Below are 18131 nucleotides of genomic sequence, written 5' to 3'. Positions count from 1 at the left end.
AAATTTGTTCATGTTTTTAACTCAAATCCGACCATGGACATATAACCTTGTATACGGATAATACCTGTCTTCTTTACGCTGGTTCATCTGTGCATGATATAATTTCTCAAGTGCGAAAAGATTTTGACCATCTTTATTTATGGTTACAGTCGAAATTGCTAAATATTAACATTGCTAAAACTTCATATTTAATTTTTAAACCTAAAACATATAAAATTCCACCACATTTGTCTATAACAATAAATAATGTACCTCTAATTGAAAAGAAAAGCGAAAAATATCTTGGATTATTATACATTGACAATAACTTAACATGGACAAGGCACATTAATCGTTTAATAACAAAATTATCTTCTCTAAGAAGTTCCCTTAGACACGTACCTAGTTTGAAGCCTTCCTCGTAAAGTCCGTCTTCTTATTTATAATTCTTTGGCAAAATCACACCTTCTTTACCTTATTGAAATTTGGGGAGCCGGGACTAAACTTACATATTATCACATCTTCAAATTGCTCAAAATAAAGTACTTAAATTGCTTTTCCACTACCCACACTTCTACTCAAAAAATCTACAGAAAAACAAAACTCATGAATATAAAACAATTATTTCAATACAATACCAGCTTATTAATCTACAAAATTTTAAGTGACTATATTATACACACTAAGATAAATTACCTACTTTCACTAAAATAAATGAAATTCAGAAGCGCAGTTCATGACGCCTAATTAAATTCTACCTAGGTATAGAACAATTACGGCAAAAAAAACATTGACCGTTGGGGGAGTGTTGCGGTATAATAGACTTCCACAAAATATGAAAAGTGCAGGCAGGCTATAAATTTTTAAATTAAGATGAAAAGGCCATCATCATATTAAGTGATCCCAATCTACGGAAATGAAGTCCACCCAAGTTATACCACCACCACCACATGATAATTGTATCTTTAGCATATAAGTGTTCTCAAGTAACTTACTATTGTCTATTATCAGAATAAATATCTTTAAACCAAAAGAATGAACAAGTGATAAGACCAACTTCAAAATTCAAATACTAGAGGTAGAACCCATAAAGTAAAAGTTTTTGTATACGTATTAGTGTATTTTGTATACAGTTATAAAGGTAATTTCAAATATGCGTTAAAAATACACTAAAGTGGTATGAAATTGCTGTTATTTCGATCTTCAAATATAGTAGATTTTTGATTTTTGAGTTAAAACCATTTTTAATCGCATAATTGGTTGATTTTGTTGAATTCTTACGAGTCCCTTAAAAACCGCCTGGGTATCTTGTTACCGCTAAATTAGGGGGGACAACCCTAAATTGGCATCCTTGCTAACCTTCGAAGCAGTAAGAAGAACTGATGATGAACTATATAATACAGATTACGCATATATAATTGGATTAAGACATTACAACACGACGAAATTAAGCTTTAAATAGTATAATATTTAAACAAATTCACAGTCAATATTTTTTGCTTGTCAAAATATTTTTCAAAAAACTGGAGCAATGAATGGTATGCTTTATATACCGGAATTTACACAAGAAACAATGAAAAATTGCACTTTTTAAGGTTTATGTGCAAATCTATTAAATTAACTCTCAAAAACAAAGTATAATGAGTCAAAAAAGAATCACTTTACTGATTTTAACAAAATTTTATGTATTTTTACTAAGCTGTTTTTCAATTAAATTAAAAAGGCTTACAACCATATGAAGAAATGGTAAATGGCATCTGAATTTGATAATAGTATATTTCATTACAAGTGCGGAAAGCCTGTCATTGCAACGAGTTCCGACGAATGTCTACCCGAGCCGAGGCGAAGCCGAAGGTGAGGGTTGACAGTCGGGACAAGTTTCAATGACGGTTCCGAACGTGTACTGAACGACTATTTTTAATACAGTTGCGAAAAAATTAAGCAATTTAATTAAACTATTTGCTTTTTTTCTCTTTTCTCTACGGAATAAATTCGTTGCACGAAGATATGTAGCGACTTATATGTTTCCGATAAATTGTTCTCCGAAGCATTTTGTGCAATTATACTGCGTTCGGGTGGTATTCATTCAAATAAAATATCGTCGAAATTACTCATTTTGTGCAACAAATTTTTGGAAAATTCGCCAACCGCAAAGAATATGAGCAAAGCTTGTTTTTTCTTTTCTTCACCCATTCTGTGTAGGCAAAGGGAACTTGGCCCATACAGCCAATTCTTCAGTAGACTATTTTTATTGAAAGAAAACCAAATCTAACTCATTGAGTCCAATCATTAAATCTGATATTGAAACAAATAGTAGCTTCTTTTTAAAATGTTTGCATGAATCATAAAAACTTCTGTGATTTTTTTTAGTAAAAACTTCATGGTTAGTTTTTTCTTTTTAATATTTTTTTTATTGATATGAAATAAAATAAACCTAACCTAACTTATTGAATCCAATTATTAGTAAACTTTTAAAAAATACGTATTTGCAAATATTATAAAATTCTTTTTAATATTTTTTTAATTGATATGAAATGAAAAGAAACCTAACCGAACTTATTGAATCCAATTATTATAATATTTACAAATCATATATCATAAAAACTTCTATGAATCTTTTTAATAAAACCTTCGTGGTTGGTTTTTTCTTTTTAATACACATTGTTTTGACAGTTGGCAAAGAAAACGCGAAAAAAAAAAAAGCGCGGGAAACTTCGTTTATGGTAGACGTATTTTTCACGGTGGTGTAAATTTAATTTAATTTTAATAGTTAAAACGCAGAGGATAAGCTGGTAGTTTTAATTTTTGTATTATATGTAATCTTTATATTATATTTGTGTATAGTGTCACCGTGTAGTTGGTAAGTTTTGTAATTTTTGTAAATATTGTATGAACGAGCCCCCCGATTTAGGTCGGGGGGATGATGGCCATGTTGGCCTGAATCTCCCTGTGGGATCTAATGTATCTATTTATTCGCAAGATGAAATTGATAAAATTGATACGGATTGTTCGTTATCATCTCAGACAGGTGAAGGAAGTCGTAAACGAACACGTTATTTGCGCCTTTGTCGGCAGTGTACAAAAATAAAGAAAAAGAAAGGTGGTGGTTTAAGCGGTGATTACTGTCAGTGCGAGAGATTATGCAATGTGGAAGATGATTCAATATTAAAAAAAAAGGTTACTCCTAAACCTATATCTCAATCCACGTTATCTCTACACTCGCAAAATAATAATATTTCACATAATTCATCCTCTCAACCATCAACATTATCAACATCAATAACTTACAAGGAAAATTCAAATAACACGAAACCTACAGTAATAAATACAGAATTCAATATGATTGGCCGTAATGAATATGTTCCTACTGATGTTTCCCCTTATTTAATACATGTTCAACGTATACAAAGTTCACCTGACGACGGGACCGTTCTCCATCCTATAACTTTTGGGAATTTCTTAAAATTGAATAAGTTTGATAATATTATTCCGGGAAGTGTAAAGCGTATAGGAAGAAACAGGTGCGTAGTAGGTTTTTCCGATTATAAAGACGCCAATAATTTTCTTAGCAGTAATCTTTTGGCAGCAAAAAAGTTAAAAGCCTTCATTCCGACTTTCAGCGTAACAAGAATGGGGCTAGTTCGCGGGGTCCCTGTTGATTGGAGTGTTGAGGAAGTTCAACAAAATATATCCGTACCTATAGGCTGCGGCAATATACTAAAAATAAGACGTTTGAACCGTAAGGTGAAAACTAATGACTCGGTTTCTTGGAAACCATCTGAAACAGTAGTAATAACATTTGACGGTCAAGTTCTACCAAAAAGGGTTTTTATGTGTTATAATGCGCTTCCAGTAGATTTATATATATATCCAACCATCCAATGTTATAAATGTTGCCGTTACGGCCATACCCAAATGCAATGTCGATCCAAGACTCCAATATGTTACAAGTGTGGAGGTCAACATGCCGGTACGGCATGTGACAGGTCTCATGAAGATCCTCTATACTGTGTAATGTGTGAAGTCGAAGGGTCACATTCAGCAATAGATAAAGCATGTCCAGAGTTTGTGAGACAGACAGAAATTAAAGTAAAAATGGCTCAGAGCTGCATGTCTTATGCCGAAGCCACTAAATATTTTCCTTATATTAAACCTTCATACGCAGATGCATTAAATTCAACAACTCCAAAAGTACCAAAACCCGCATATTCTTCCACAATTAAGTCTCGTCATAGTTCCAATAATACCTCATATAAAAAAACAGTACTCTTAAAACCTCGATCTCCTTCTAAACCTCGGAATGGTTATGATTGCGTCGCTCATAAAAATATTCTTAAAGACTTTCAATTTCCAGAGTCTAAAAATGGCTGTGCTCTGGTTGACAATAATAAAGAGGAAGAAAAATCAGATTTGTTAGAAATGATACTGGTATTATTAAGTACTTTAATAAATTCAAACTTACTGAAACCGTCCCACGTTGCCTCTATTAATGAAAAAGTAAAATCAATTAATGTTATTAAAAATAATGGATTGCAAGATAATTCAGTGGAATTGCAGGAGTGTTATTCCAAAGAAACATGATTTAATATACTTGATTAACGAACATTCTCCTGTTGTTATCGCATTATCTGAGACATGGTTGAAGCCAGGATACCTATTTAGGATCCCTGGATATACTTGCTTGCGTGATGATAGATTTGATGGCCATGGTGGCGTAGCAATACTTGTCAAGAACTCGATTAATTTTTCTGAAATCGATTTTTCTTCATTAATCTCTAATGATGCCATTAATATTGTTGGCATCAAAATTGATAATGTTACTATAGTTTCCATTTATCTCGCTCGTTCTTCTTTTGTTATTCTCAATAGTGTTAATAATTTTCTCAATTCACTTGGTCGTCCATTCCTTCTATTAGGTGACTTTAACTGTCATCACCAAATGTTTGGTTGTGGCACCACTGACTCCAATGGTGTACGTTTAGTTGAAATATTAGATTTACATAATTTATGTTTACTTAACACTGGCTCACCAACCAGACGGACAAAGCCTAATGAAAAGCTTAGCGCAGTTGACTTATCAATTTGTACACCAGATCTGGCTTCTTCTCATTCTTGGTACACCTCATCATCCACTTTTGGTAGTGATCATTTCCCGATTATCATATCCTCGTCTATTAGACGCATTCCCTATCAAAAACGACAACCCCGTGTAAAATATAAATTAAATAATGTTGATTGGCTTGCATTTAAAAACCTTGTCGAATCTAAAATAGAAGATTTGCCTGAATTAGTTAGCGGTAGTGAGACCAATTCTTCTAGAGCTTTGGCTGCATGTTTAATAGAATCTGCCGATCAGATTTTTTCTGTCAAACGAAATACACCTAATAAGATTCCTTTTCCTCCATGGTGGGATAAAGAATGTATAAGTGCTGTAAGAAGAAGAAAGGAAGCTGAGAGAGTTTATGCTGAGGACATGTCTAGTGAAAATTTAGATATTCTCAATGAAGTTGTTAGTACCACACATAGATTCCTTAGAGACAAAAAGCAGGAAGGCTGGAAAAAATTTTGTACTTCTTTGTCTCCTTCTACGTGCCCTTCAGAAGTTTGGCATAGTATCAAACGTTTTCGATCTGCTTTCAAAGAATCTTTGTCTTCATCTTCACTTCCCTCTTTTTTAACAAATGCCTTTTTAGACAGATTAGCGCCTCCAACAGCTGCAGAATCGATCAACTTTCCTTTGGAATCGCCGTTGACGGATGACCCATCCTCTTTAAACTCAACATTTTCATTACATGAATTGAAAGGTGTGCTTTTACATGTTAAAGATTCATCTCCTGGTTCGGATGGTATTATGTACTCATTTTTATCTCATCTTGGTGATAGTGCTTTAATGTATTTTTTAAATTTAATAAACTCAGTCATCGTCACAGGTAATATTCCTGAAACATGGAAGTCTCAAGAAGTTATAGCGATTAAAAAACCTAACAAACCTAATAATGATGTTGCCTCATATAGGCCTATTGCGTTGTCCTCTGTTTTAACCAAAATTGCTGAACATCTTGTGAAGAATCGATTAGAATGGTTTATTGAAAACAATAATTTAATAGCCAACAGTCAATATGGTTTCCGTAAGTCAAAATCTACAATTGACAATTTAGCTATATTAACCACCGATATTCGAATAGCTTTTTCACGTGATGAAGATATTGTAGCTGCCTTTTTGGACATCGCTGCCGCCTATGATAATGTGAACATTTCTATACTACAACGCAAATTATTAGAGCTGCAAGTTCCTACGTTATTAATACATTTCATCATCAATTTACTATCCTGCAGATACATATCATTAATTGTTCAAAAGGAAGGTAATAGTACTGAGTTAAAGCGTACAGTTTTTAAAGGCCTTCCCCAAGGTTCTGTACTTAGCCCACTTTTATATAACATTTACACATATGATTTAGAATCATCTGTAAATTCCCATGTAAATGTGCTGCAATATGCAGATGATCTTCTTTTTTATTCCGTAAAGAAATCTATTGATAAGGCTTGCAAGTCTATGTCTAGTTCATTTAATTGTCTTAATGTCTGGTTGGTTAAAAATGGCTTAGATCTCTCAGTGTCCAAAAGTTCAATTGTCGTATTTTCCAAAAAACGTACAACTCCTGTCATAAATGTGACCTTCAATGGTGAACCTTTGCCACTACAAACAAAAATTAAATTTTTAGGAGTAATATTAGATTCAAAACTGTGTGGACTTGCCCATTATGAACATGTTGATATGAAATGTGCTCAGCAGCTTAATATCATGAAATGCCTCTCAGGTGTATGGTGGGGTGCTCATCCGTTTTCTATGAAACTTGTGTATAACGCTCTTGTAAGATCTGTCCTAGATTATGGAACATTTCTATTAGACGGTGGAAGTGTCTTGGGAAGCCAAAAACTTGATGTCATTCAGTCAAAAGCTTTAAGAATTGTGACAGGAGTGATGAAATCTAGCCCAACCAATGCTTTACAAGTAGAATGCTGTGATCCTCCTTTAAAATTAAGAAGACAATTTCTAAGTGATCGATTCTTGTTCAAATCAATGCAGTTTTCTAACCATCCTCTACATGAAAAACTGCATAAATTGAACAATATTATTTATACATCCCGTTACTGGCGTCACAAATCGTTACCATGTCTAATAATAAGTTTTCGTAAATTTTTAACAATACACAGCCGCATTTATCGATCTCCATCATTACCCATTTTTATGACACCGTTCAATTCTTTAATTCTAGCTCCGGATATAAGATATAATATAGGCGTCAGTAAGCAAGATATTCTGGAGACAAATATTCGTTTTATGAGTAGAGTTGAGGAACAAAATTGGAATGGCTGGGATTATATTTTTACAGACGCCTCTAAAATCTCTGTTGATGATTGTGTTGGAGTTGGCCTAGTTCATTGGCAACATAAAATAGTACAAAAAATTAAACTTCCTCCTGAAGCCTCGGTTTTTACCGGAGAATGTTTTTCTCTTTTAAAAGCTTTAGAACTAATTATTTTATTGAAATCTAAAAGAACAATCATATTCTCAGACTCAAAAAGTGCACTTCAAACTATTGAAAAGTTTCCTTTTCATATGAAACCTTGTTATCCTATTATTTGCGAAATACGTGACAAGCTTTTCATATGTTCTCAAAGAAATTACGCCATTATCTTTGCATGGATTCCAAGTCACTGTGGTATCAAAGGAAATGAGAAAGCCGATCAGCTTGCCAAGGAAGCTATAAAGGACGGAGATATAGTCCCATACATGAATTATTGTCATGATTTAGCTGCTCTTCCCAAAACCCATCTTTGGGAGTCATGGAATAATGTTTGGTTGAAAAGCAGAGAGATCAAGGGCAAATATTATGCTGAAATTCAACCCAGGATCCCCAGTAAACCATGGTTTTTTAAAGTGAAAAGTTCTAAAATTGTCACTTCTATTATTTCCAGAATGCGTTTAGGACATGTTTGTACTCCTCATCATTTAGCAAGGATTCGTGTTGTTGACAGTAATATTTGTGAGTGTGGAGAAGATATTGGTGACCTCGACCATATTTTCTTTGCTTGTTCCCAGTATGACCGCACCTCCTTTCTGAATTCCTTACAATTACTACACGTTCCGTTTCCGACTAAAATCTCCTGCCTTTTACATTATCCTTTATTGTATTATAATGCATTATCTTCTTTCATAATCAATAATAATATTAAGATTTAAATATTTATTATAATATATATTTAAACAAGTAAATATTATCCTTTTAACTAGCTTATCCCTTTGGTTTTTTGATGTATTTCTTAATTTTTTCTCGCGTTTAGTTTCCCTATCTTTTACTTGAAACTGGCATAAAGTTATAACTATTGCCATACATCCAAAAAAAAAAAAAAAAAAAAGAAAACGCACGAGTGCGGGAATGGCAAAGAAAAAGCACGAGTGTGTAATAGCCCACTTTCCGAACGCTATACCTCCCTGCAATATGCCACTTTTTGAGCAACTGTATTAAAAATGAATTTACGGCTACTGATCAATCACATAAAGTTTAGTTTATTTGCTAGGTCTACTTTTACTTTCCTATGCTTTAGTTGAAACTTCAAGCTAATCATTTATAAAGTAGCGCTCTAATGCTTTTAGTAGGTACATCTTTGTTAACATACCTAAGTCCAGAATTAATTTAGATTTTCTTGTGTGGTTAAATAAAAGAAGACAGTACCACTACGAAACGTAAAAATAATATATAAAAGATTCATTAAGTTACATTAAATTCTTCGAATAATATATAAAAATAAAAAACCTCAACAAAAATTCAAAAAAGATGTTCAAGGTATATAAACCTAATTTGGGAAAGTCTTGTCAATCGGGAATCCGAACTAGATAATTTTTGGTACATGATGGTATTATAACACATGACGTACATGTTTAAAAAACAAGTGACCCATCACTATCTATGAGCAGAAGCAAACAAAAATGAAAAATTTAAAATCCATTTTAAAAATTGTATTATCATTAGCCTACGCCCAGTACCGTCTATTTTTGTAGACAGCAATACTAAAATCAATACTTCGTCAAGATATGATTTCCTTTTCCGGTTAAAATGATGAAACCTGAGCTGCCAGTTAGAAGCTTTCACGTTTTCCACAAATTATAGTTTGTTTTATTTGTATAAACTATCGAGATATTATGTGTTAACGAACCCTCTATCGCTTACACATTTATGATTTTTAATAAGCAATTTTAAATTATCCAAATGTAAGGAATTATCCAAACTTAAGTAATTAAATTATTCCAAGTCTTATTTTATAAAAAAAGGAGTTTTATAGCAGTTCAAGAATATTTTAGTGCTTCATATACTATTATATCTAAATGAAATCATCTACACAACACAATATGCATGTTTTAAAATGAAATAAAATGTCAGTTCCTTGTGCAAAAGAATATTCACTTTATTAAGTGTATATTTTGATAATTTTGGATTGATGTATAAACGTTTTTCAAAACTTGAAAAGTACGTATATATATGCGCGTTAATGATCCGTTTAATTCAAACCGAATTAAGATTAGAACTTATCCAATCCTAAGTGTGGAAGAGTGAGGAAAAGTTTATTTTCTAAATATTATAATAACACTTTATTTACTTAAGCGGTCCTTAATTAATTATTTTCCGTTGATATTGGGTGTTAATAGGAGCTTACTTATTGCTAGCAACACTGTTCCGACGACGGCCATATTATTTTCATTATCGAGTTGTTCGTTCGCCGGGTCTGAAGGTGGATTCTGGTGAATGACACATTTATTTTATTTTTAAATTCTCTCGTTTGAGAGGTAAGTTAAAATATTAATCATAGTGGATAACTTATAACTAATATAAGTATAATAGTGTTACTATATATTCCCAATGTAGATTTCGAAATTGTATGCTTCGTTACAGATACTTTCTATCCACACCACGTATACCACCTTCCCGGGGTCGTAAAACCTAAAGGATTCAAAATGCAGTACAACAGTTTTCACAATCAACACCCAATGTAAGTTTTGTTTAAAATTCAATTACATTATGTTTCTTAAACATAAGGAATTTGTGAAACAAGAAACTTAAATGCGGATACGGGCGGCCATTTTGTGAAATGCATTTCGGTCACCTCACAGCTGATAATCATTTTATTTAAGCTAGGCATAGGCAGTTCCTCATGTGTTTTCTTAATTTTGAATAGTAAAATATAATTTCTATAATAATTGCTTTGTCTATATGAAATAGCACAATACATTTTCATGCCCAGCAATCTACCATGCGCGGAATTATTGACCTTCACAGTCGTCCATTGCGTAGGTAGCTAATATCCAGAATCGGTATTAATTTCAATGTCTAGTTGTATAGATAGCTAAGCTTAGCTTTAAATCATTGAATTTACAGGGGATGCGTTAATTATAAGTACACTTTTAATTTATTTACTTATACATAATTCGCTCCTCTGTTACTGAGTAATCAAATGATAAACATATACCAATCTACAGATTGTTTTAGGTTTTAAAATAGTTTACAAACTATTTTAAAATTTAAAATGCTGTTAAGAAATTTGTATTTATAGACGTTAGCTTCATAAGTTTTAGTTAATTTACATACCTATTTATATCATGTGTATTACCAGTTCGAATATCATTGTATAATAGTTTCAGGCCTCGGTTAGATCAGAATGAACAATTCGGTAAGATGCCCTATCTCAATCGAATGTACGAGTTCGGCGGACCTAAGAACTTTGCTCCTAGAAACAACATGGGTAATAAAAATTTTAGACCCAGAAATGACTTTAATGGAGTGAGACCAGATTTTAACGCAAACCGAAATGATGATTTTGGGGGGCCTAAGGAATATAGGCCTAGGAGCAACTATAATAATCAAAACATGCAAAAGAAAAATGAATATGATGGGGAAAATGCTTCAGGTGGTAATAATATGCAATTTTACAATTCTAAAAATGATTTTGGAGGACCCAAACCAAGCTTCCAGAAGAATAACTTTGGACCTAAAAACTACAATAATCCAAATGGATCACCTACTAATGGCCAGCAGCAGCAGTATATGCAAAAGAAACCATATAACTCAAACCCCAGTGGACAAACACAAGACTTTAATGATCGTAAACTTCAAAGTCGCAAAGCTAAACACCCAGGTGATGGGTTAGTTAAGCCTGTCTGGGATATGGGACAGCTTGAAGAAATTGAAAAGAATTTTTATAAACCTCATGCTAATGTAGATGGCCGTTCTGAAGAGGAAGTCCAACTATTTAGGTCAACAAAAGAAATAACTGTTAGTGGTAATAATATACCTCGACCAAACCAAAAGTTTGATGAAGGAAATTTCCCTGACCACATTCTAAACACTATCAAAGAACAAGGTTATGAAGAACCTACTGGTATTCAGGCACAAGGATGGCCTATTGCTTTATCTGGTCGTGATATGGTTGGTATAGCATCTACTGGTTCAGGAAAAACCCTTGCTTATATGTTACCTGCTGCTGTTCACATTGTACATCAACAAAGGATCCAGAGAGGTGATGGTCCAATTGCCTTAATTCTTGCTCCAACAAGAGAATTAGCTCAGCAGATTCAATCTGTTGCTCAAGCTTACAGTGCACGTGGTTGCATAAGAAACACTTGTCTATTTGGTGGATCACCTAAAGGCCCACAAGCTAGAGACTTGGAAAGAGGTGTAGAAATTGTCATTGCCACTCCTGGTCGCCTTATTGACTTTTTAGAACGTGGAACCACAAACCTGCGCCGTTGCACATATTTAGTTTTGGATGAAGCTGACAGGATGCTGGATATGGGATTTGAACCCCAAATCAGGAAAATTATTGAACAGATACGCCCTGATAGACAAGTTTTGATGTGGTCTGCCACATGGCCTAAAGAAATCCAAGCTTTAGCTGAAGATTTCCTAACCGATTATATTAAAGTTAATATTGGCTCTCTAAACCTTTCTGCAAATAACAATATTAAGCAAATTATTGAAGTATGCGAGGAACATGAGAAAGAAGCAAAACTAAGCAATCTTCTAAAAGAGATTGCCTCAGAGAAAGACAATAAAGTTATTGTTTTTGTTGAAACAAAGAAGAAAGTAAGTGTTATATTTATGTTAAGTTTGTTCTTTGTACATAATATTTTCACTCAACAAAATAATGAATTTCAGGTTGACGACATTGCTCGTGCTGTCAGACGTAATGGGTACAAAGCTCTAGCCATTCATGGAGACAAGTCTCAACCAGAGCGTGACGCAGTGCTTACGGAGTTCCGTAACGGTTCTACGACCATATTGATTGCCACAGACGTAGCTGCTCGTGGTTTAGACGTCGAAGATGTAAAATTCGTCGTTAATTTTGACTACCCTAATTCCTCTGAAGATTATATTCATAGAATTGGTAAGAGTTTCTTCAAACTTCACATTGAAATAAACTTCAGTATGAAGTGAAACATTGAGTAAACAGGCAATCTTAATCAGTGCATGGATGTGTATTTCAACCCAATATTAATTTTGTGTATTAATTTATTAGGTCGCACGGGGCGATGCCAGCAATCTGGTACAGCATACACTTACTTTACTAGTGGTGATGCTCGTCAAGCTCGTGCTTTAGTTGGAGTCCTAAAAGAGACTGGACAAAACCCACCCTCAAAGTTAAATGATATGGCTAGAAACAACAATAACAGCTCTGGTAAATATCCATTTCTATATACATATATTTATTACTTTATTATCTATTGAATTTGAAATAAATAATATTTTTAATCATTTCAACAGGGCGTAATCGTTGGCAGCAACGGAAAGAAAACAACAGTGGATCTAGTTCACCACGCCAAAAGAGTAATCAGTGGAATAATAAAATGGCAAGTGGTGGTAGTGATGATGGTCAAAACTCTATTCAAACTCACACATTCACCCAGCAACCACCAAGATTCTCCAACCAAACTCAAAACAACCAGAGCTATAGACAAAACAGTTATCAAAAAACTGTACCCTTCCCAAGTCCTAATGTTTTTGATTCAATGGGCACTTATCAAGGAGGTTACAATAATGGCTATCAAAATGCTTACAATAACCAAAATGGGTATGGACAAAGGCCATACAATAATACACGTAATAATGGACAACAATATCGCAACAATAATGCAGGAGGCAACAAATCCAGTGGATCAGGATCTTCGTTTGGATCACCCCCACCTCACTATGCTGCTGCACATTACCCGCAAATGCATCCCCATCACCAGGATATGCTTGGTATGTTATCAACTTGGTCTTTTACTTAGATAGTTATTTAATGAACTACATTTATCATCAATTTTTAATTACAATTACATCTACAATTTTTAGATTGTTATACTATGATAAAACAATTGTTTATTTCCATGTGTGGAATAATTAAAACATGTTCAATAGTGAATGAAAACATTGCAAAAAACTGACATGACTTTGACCAAAATATGCTAGGCATCTACTTGTTAAAAAGTGATGTATGTATACTTAATAAAGAAGGTTTATCAATCGACTACATTAAGAGACTTTATTATTCAGGTAACAAGTTTTATGGCGGTGGCGTGGGTGGTGGCGGGCCATGCGGTTACCAGGCAGCGGTGGGAGGTGGCGTGCCCTACCCGCATCTGCCCCCCGGCCCCTTGTTATACGCCGCAGCCCCAGTACAGCAGTAAACACTAACTAACAATTATTATTTAGTTTTTTAATTAAACATTGAGGATTCTGGTAACTTCATATTTCAAGGTTACATATTATAGTTTTGTATTAGGTATCTTAAGTTTCATATTTCTCAACTTTGCTCTTCATTGACTTAATACTTAGTTGGTTCGGAGCTCTATTGGGAAATGGGTTTTTTCAAAGATCTGAAGTTGCAAATTCTGCTTTTCAAAAATGTTCTAGCTGACATGAGTAATGACAGTATAATCTCCATGAGTCATACTTGAATATTGAAAATAAATGTTTGTGAATCTTTCAGATCGATTTCAATTACTAATTATTCATAATAAGTGTGTTAGTTTAAGGGATTGTTGTTTGTTAGCCATTAATTTTAGGTTTCATATTTAGCACAAATACATTACCAAGTTTGTACTAAACCTTTAAATTTTTAAAGTTGCTTTCTTTACAATTAGTTAAAAGTTTGGATGATATTTATAATTGTTTATATGGCTAACAAAAAACTTTCCATTGGTGGTTTTTAATGAGCAGAATGTCATTTCCACCATTTAGATGTAAATCACTATAACCACAGTTAAATTCGTCATTAAATTTTAATTATTGTAGTACATGTATTGTTAGTTCTTCTGGAAAGATTTGTTTTCAATATATGAATAATTAAATTTAATGATTGTGTTTGAATGTGGTAGTATTTAGAGTAGTCGGTGTCGGTACCCTCTATGTAACCGGGTGCCTTTCGTTTTAAATGTCTGTATGATGTACGAAATGCACGAAACATATAGAAGATGAGTGAAATTATAGGGAAGGTTTGCTAACGTCGTAGTATCTGAATAATATTTTATATAAATTATTTAATTGTTAATGATGATCTTATTATCCAGTGAAAATGAGGGACAACTTAGAGTAAGAAATTTAAAATGCTTTTCATATTGCAGACAATCTGTATTGCCAGATAAAACATATTTCCTTTTTTAATGTGATATTGTCACATTGGGTCAAGATTATTTTATATGAAATTAGATCTATTGAGTATTATGCCTAGAAGTATGAGTCTATGTCGATTTGATATAGACATTAAGGTTTTGGATTTTTAAATGCCTCATTCAAAAGTTTAGAAATGTAAATACATGCATTTAACATAGGAAGATTAATATATTTTGATCTTTATAGATGACCGATAACAGCGGCTACATTCGTTTCTTAGAAAGATAAGTGGTTTCATCAAATTGTTTTTCATTATTTTTGTAATTGTATCTCACATTTGAATCTAGTAGTTAATTACTGGAAATTCTTTGTACGTAAAAGGGTTCTTACTTCTTAGAGCTAAAATGAGCGACGTCAATTGGTACAAAACACAGCAGACACTTTGCTGCAATGTTCCAGAGGCCCATTACTGTCCAAAGAGTAAAATAATCTGTGATATTTCATTACTGTAACCTATCGTTTTGTTGGTCAATTGTTAATACATAAGAACACTTCCTTAGTTTGGAAAGTGACAAAAATATATTTTTTTAACAATTTGAGCAAATTACACAAAAAATTGACTATAAAGCTTTCAAGTCATTCACAGATAATAAATAATATATGATAGGTGTAAGGTTTACTATTTTATTGTTATTCAGTTTAGTTTCACAATTTATCTAGAGGTGACAAAATTGTACCAGTTCAAAAGGGACGTAATAGTTATTATCCTAATCCACTATAGACTACATCTCGAAGGAAGTTGATGTACGTTTAATGCACACGAGTAGTGGGGGAATTATGAGGGGTGTACACTATGTGGGCCTCGTATGGGTCATGTCGGATACGAGGTTTAATTTTTATGTACATTATAAGAGAAAGACTGCATTGATAGAGTATAATTATGCATAATTTCATCTCAAAGATGATCCTTCTAGCCTGTCCTGCTGTTAGTTTGTGGAAGCTGTTATACAAAGATAATTTATTGGAATTAGGACGGTCGGGCTAGAGTAGATAGTGCGTATAATATCGGCAAGCGTGTCGTGTCGAGTACGGTCGCAGACTTGCAGGGAGCTCCTGTATTTATTATGTACAAAGTACTGACCCACCTCTACTAAACAACTGTGATAATAACACTAAGTAGCTTAACAGGCAATTTATATACTAGTTACGTCCAAGAGAAGGAATGACATCATATCTGACATATTGTATTGTGATAATAAATTTAAATCAAAGACGCGTTTCAATACTCTCATCGCGTTATTGATAACTTTTCTCTAAATAAGACTGATTATGATTATTTCTATTTGAATATTTTATACTCGTTCCACTTTGACTGAGTGAAGAAGATGTCTATTTATATTGGTAGTATCTCGTGCTGTGTGTTTTCCCTCAAATTTATTATTCACTATGTTGGATATGTGTCAAAATGTCTTTCTAAAAGGGTCACCAATTTGAATTTTAGGTATGATTTGGTTTGATAAGTAATCCCACTCTTTGTTGTGACGCTAAATATTACTTGTGTTATTTACATAGTGGCAGCGACAGAGTAACGTTACAAAATGATTTATTATTTGTTGTTAATTTGCAAAATTTTATTTATTCAAGCAGAGTCAACTATTTCATTGTAGTTGCTATACTAATAATTTATTTGGAAAGAAAACCATTTGACAAAAGTATAGATTTTTAAGTATGTGGCAATGCAGATCTTCATGAATTCTTAAAGAGTTTGAGAAAATTTCAAACTAAAATGTTTGTATGAGAAATGGAGGGAGGCTCCATATATAACTGTCCCAAAGGGAGGTCTTCTGAATGTTTCTAAGAAGTGCATTTCTTCTATGTAATACAGTATTAAATTCCGATTAATAAATTGATGTAATTACGTTGGCATTTTATTATTTTTATCCTCTTCTGAGTTAATCACATTATAAGCTATGCTCTGGAGCATATCTTTATGCTTTTATGACCAGTCGAGTCTTTTTTTTTCTCACAAGATTCTATGAAGTTCTTAGCTTGGATTGAAAACTGAAAAATAGTGTATACCGATTAATGTAATGAAAACAGAGTTTAACTACTCTACCATTTAAAAATATTCTTCAAGATTTCTCCTTATGCCATCTATGATTTTAATACTAAACATTTAAAAAGATCAAAGAAAACACGAGAGATTCGTTTCGTTGGATTACCAACGCAGTTTACAAAATTTTCAATAGATGTCGTTACCCAATCACGTCAACAGTCAAGCTTTCATATTATGGGTTTTTGACGTTTAGGTCTATGACTTGTGTCTGTCCGATAAGATGATAAAACCTTTTTTTTAACTGTAAGATGTTATGTTACAAAAAATAAACTATATTGTGATATTGTTTTCGAGTGATGTGAAGAAATTACTATTGTATAATAGTAAAATACATACACACTGTGAAAAAATCCTGACAAAAACGAGGTCAACTTTTAAGGAAATCTACAAATTGAATTGGTAATATAACAAAATCCTTACCACTAATAGCTAGTATATAATATTTCATTAATATGGCGTTTCTGTTAGCATTTTACTAACTGCTATTTATTTCCTAGAATATTATCTCAGACATAACCAAACTTTCACAAAATTATACATATTACACGCAGACGGCCTTGAATCTAATCTTGCCAATGTCGATAGATACACATTTTATTATTTAAGAAAAAATAAGGCACCTACTAAAAGGCGTACATGGTGACTAAATACACGCTGAAGTTTACTTTGAGCAGGTATCGAGTCATTTTAGTTAAGCTAAACACTAAAGAGTTTTCTAGATATATGAATACATTTTATAGTGGCCACAATACAAAAAAAATAGTAGGCACCGTCCCCCTTATCATCCAACATCTATATTTATAATAATATGTGAGTCGTAACTGCTACAACTCGTAGATTTTTCTAACGCAAAAAGTTACCAAAGCTTTTTAATGCAAAGCCGTTGTACCTACGTCTCGACATGTCTATATACAAACGTTAAACTCGAATAATGTGGGGTGGCAACGAGCAATACAACCACAGCGTGAATCAGTTAAAGGACCTCTGAAATTATGTATAAATGATTTATTCTATATAATAAAATTAAGTAAAACAAAAATTTCTTATTCCATTTTTTAAACAAAATTTGTATGCCTGTTTAAAACCACTTAGGGTGAACGTGCCTGTTTACGTCCAATTGGAGACATCTAAAATTTAACGTCAACTTACTAACATATATTTTTGATATATATAATATAAATTTGTAAAACTTCAATATAAGTCTTTTTATTCCGGTATATTTGTAGTAAAATAAAATTATTACGAACTGCATATTAAACATTACCAAGATCCTTGAACACACACACATAAAAATTTAAATAAAATGGTAAATTTAATTTTTAATTTTCCGTTGGCAATTTCAGTAACAAATTGGTAGCATCTTATTAATTAGTACAAAAAGATTT

The 18131-nt window shown here is 32.9% G+C and overlaps 1 protein-coding gene across 2 annotated transcripts; it reads left to right on the top strand.

Moving 5' to 3' along the window:
- Positions 1-9716: 9716 nt before the first annotated feature.
- On the top strand, positions 9717-16548 carry LOC111003036 (DEAD-box ATP-dependent RNA helicase 20). Of its 2 annotated transcripts, none has more exons than XM_022273383.2 (7): positions 9717-9829; positions 9936-10032; positions 10676-12122; positions 12195-12423; positions 12556-12714; positions 12801-13277; positions 13572-16548. In XM_022273383.2, exons 2-7 carry the CDS (start codon positions 9998-10000, stop codon positions 13703-13705), a joined length of 2481 nt encoding a protein of 826 aa, XP_022129075.2. In that variant the 5' UTR covers positions 9717-9829; positions 9936-9997; the 3' UTR covers positions 13706-16548. The 2 variants fall into 2 exon arrangements, with proteins under 2 accessions (XP_022129075.2, XP_022129076.2); XM_022273384.2 differs by having other exon boundaries at positions 9739-9829; positions 10682-12122.
- Positions 16549-18131: the final 1583 nt, after the last annotated feature.

This window comes from Pieris rapae, chromosome 4 (assembly GCF_905147795.1).
Source record: "Pieris rapae chromosome 4, ilPieRapa1.1, whole genome shotgun sequence".
Classification (NCBI taxonomy): domain Eukaryota; kingdom Metazoa; phylum Arthropoda; class Insecta; order Lepidoptera; family Pieridae; genus Pieris; species Pieris rapae.
This window is presented reverse-complemented; position numbering and strand designations above follow the sequence as displayed.

Excerpts from the sequence above, each read along its gene's own strand:
- LOC111003036 (XM_022273383.2), top strand. The coding sequence starts at position 9,998 with ATGCAGTACAACAGTTTTCACAATCAACACCCAAT. Across the intron at positions 12,424-12,555 it reads AGATTATATTCATAGAATTG|GTCGCACGGGGCGATGCCAG; the intron begins GTAAGAGTTTCT and ends TTAATTTATTAG. Across the intron at positions 12,715-12,800 it reads AAACAACAATAACAGCTCTG|GGCGTAATCGTTGGCAGCAA; the intron begins GTAAATATCCAT and ends TCATTTCAACAG.